Source organism: Coturnix japonica, linkage group LGE22C19W28_E50C23 (assembly GCF_001577835.2).
Source record: "Coturnix japonica isolate 7356 linkage group LGE22C19W28_E50C23, Coturnix japonica 2.1, whole genome shotgun sequence".
In the NCBI taxonomy this organism is placed as follows: domain Eukaryota; kingdom Metazoa; phylum Chordata; class Aves; order Galliformes; family Phasianidae; genus Coturnix; species Coturnix japonica.
In genome coordinates this window covers 1770759-1771928 of record NC_029544.1, presented here as the reverse complement: position 1 = coordinate 1771928, position 1170 = coordinate 1770759, and the positions used below count along the sequence as shown (strand labels likewise).

The following is a 1170-nucleotide window of genomic DNA, read 5'->3' as shown; positions in this document are numbered from 1 at the left end:
CCCCCAACGGCGGCGTCGCCCCTTTAAGGCGCGGTTGGGCCGGGCCGGTTGTTCTCACCTTGCTGGGCCCACGGAGGCGGGTGGCGGCGCGGCTGCCGGCAGCGAGGAGCGTCATGGCGGAACGGGACGGAGCTGAACCGGGACCGGGAACGGAACCGGGACCGAAGCGACCAACGGCGGCGGCGGCGGCGCCCGGGGGTCCTCGGAACGGCGGGAGGAGCGAGGCGCGCCGGCGCGAACGTTATTAGCATAGCCCCGCCCACAGCCCCGCCCACTCGGGGCTGGGCCGTTTGCTATTGGTCGATTTAGTAACTAATGGAGGCGTGGCTATGCAAATAAGGCCGGGCTATAGGTGGCCTTTGCGTTCGCCTGATCTGGGCGTGGGGGGGGGGGTGGGGGCAGCCCCGCCCTGTGACGTCATCGAGACGCCGTGACGTCACGGTGGCTGCGTGATGTCATCTGTTAACATCCCCCCCCCATATCCCACCTCGGTGCTGTCACCACGTGATGCTCAGCCCTGCATTGCAGCGCCATAGGGACACAGTGGGTGGGGGGGGGCTGGATGGGGGGTAAGTGGGGGGTGAGGGGGGGTCTGGGGGGGGGGGGCACAGTGCCCAATAACCCCAGGTCATTGACCCCATAGCACCCATGGGCCGCCTGCAGGGACCCGGTGTCATATGGGGGCACTGGGGCAGCGACAGCATTGAGCTGTGTAAGGCCTGTGGTCAAAGGGCACTGTGCTATAATAGGGTTGTGCCCCCCCCCCCCCCCCACCCCAAACCACCCCGAGGTGCACAGCAATGACACCGACCCACATTGGGCCCCCATTTATTGCCTCCTTTTTTAGGGCCCCGGGTCCCCAACAAACCCCCCAGCGGCACCTTTAGTCCCTTTAGCAGCTCCATAAAGAGCCCAGAGCCACAAAGCAGCCACCAGAACACGGCCCCAACCATAGGACACATCCCCTACCCCACAGAGAAGTGAATGGACAGAGAATAAATAGGACGGGAGAATCAAATCCCCCCCTCTCCCCCCCATACGGTGTGGGGATGGGGCTGTGGGGCAGCCTGGTGTCGTTATGGGGTCAGAGCAGCCCGGGGCCGGCGGTGTCACAGCTCATCGTGTGGGAGGTGCAGAGCGTGGTCACATAGATCTGTGGGGACAAAGCAG

General features: G+C 65.0%; 2 protein-coding genes across 4 annotated transcripts in view; both read right to left on the bottom strand.

The window, feature by feature from the left end:
* Positions 1-257, bottom strand: part of CS (citrate synthase) — a 6832-nt gene extending 6575 nt beyond the window's left edge. For 2 of the 3 annotated variants that reach the window (XM_015887060.2, XM_015887061.2), the window contains exon 1: positions 59-257. In XM_015887060.2, the coding sequence (XP_015742546.1) occupies positions 59-115 (57 nt within the window). In that variant the 5' untranslated portion in view covers positions 116-257. The remainder of the gene's footprint in view (positions 1-58) is intronic. The other variant, XM_015887062.2, reaches the window with a different exon arrangement.
* A 544-nt stretch (positions 258-801) lies between these two features.
* Positions 802-1170, bottom strand: part of CNPY2 (canopy FGF signaling regulator 2) — a 3829-nt gene continuing 3460 nt past the window's right edge. The window contains exon 5 of the mRNA XM_015887059.2: positions 802-1153. Coding sequence (XP_015742545.1) covers positions 1110-1153 — 44 coding nt within the window. The 3' untranslated portion in view covers positions 802-1109. The remainder of the gene's footprint in view (positions 1154-1170) is intronic.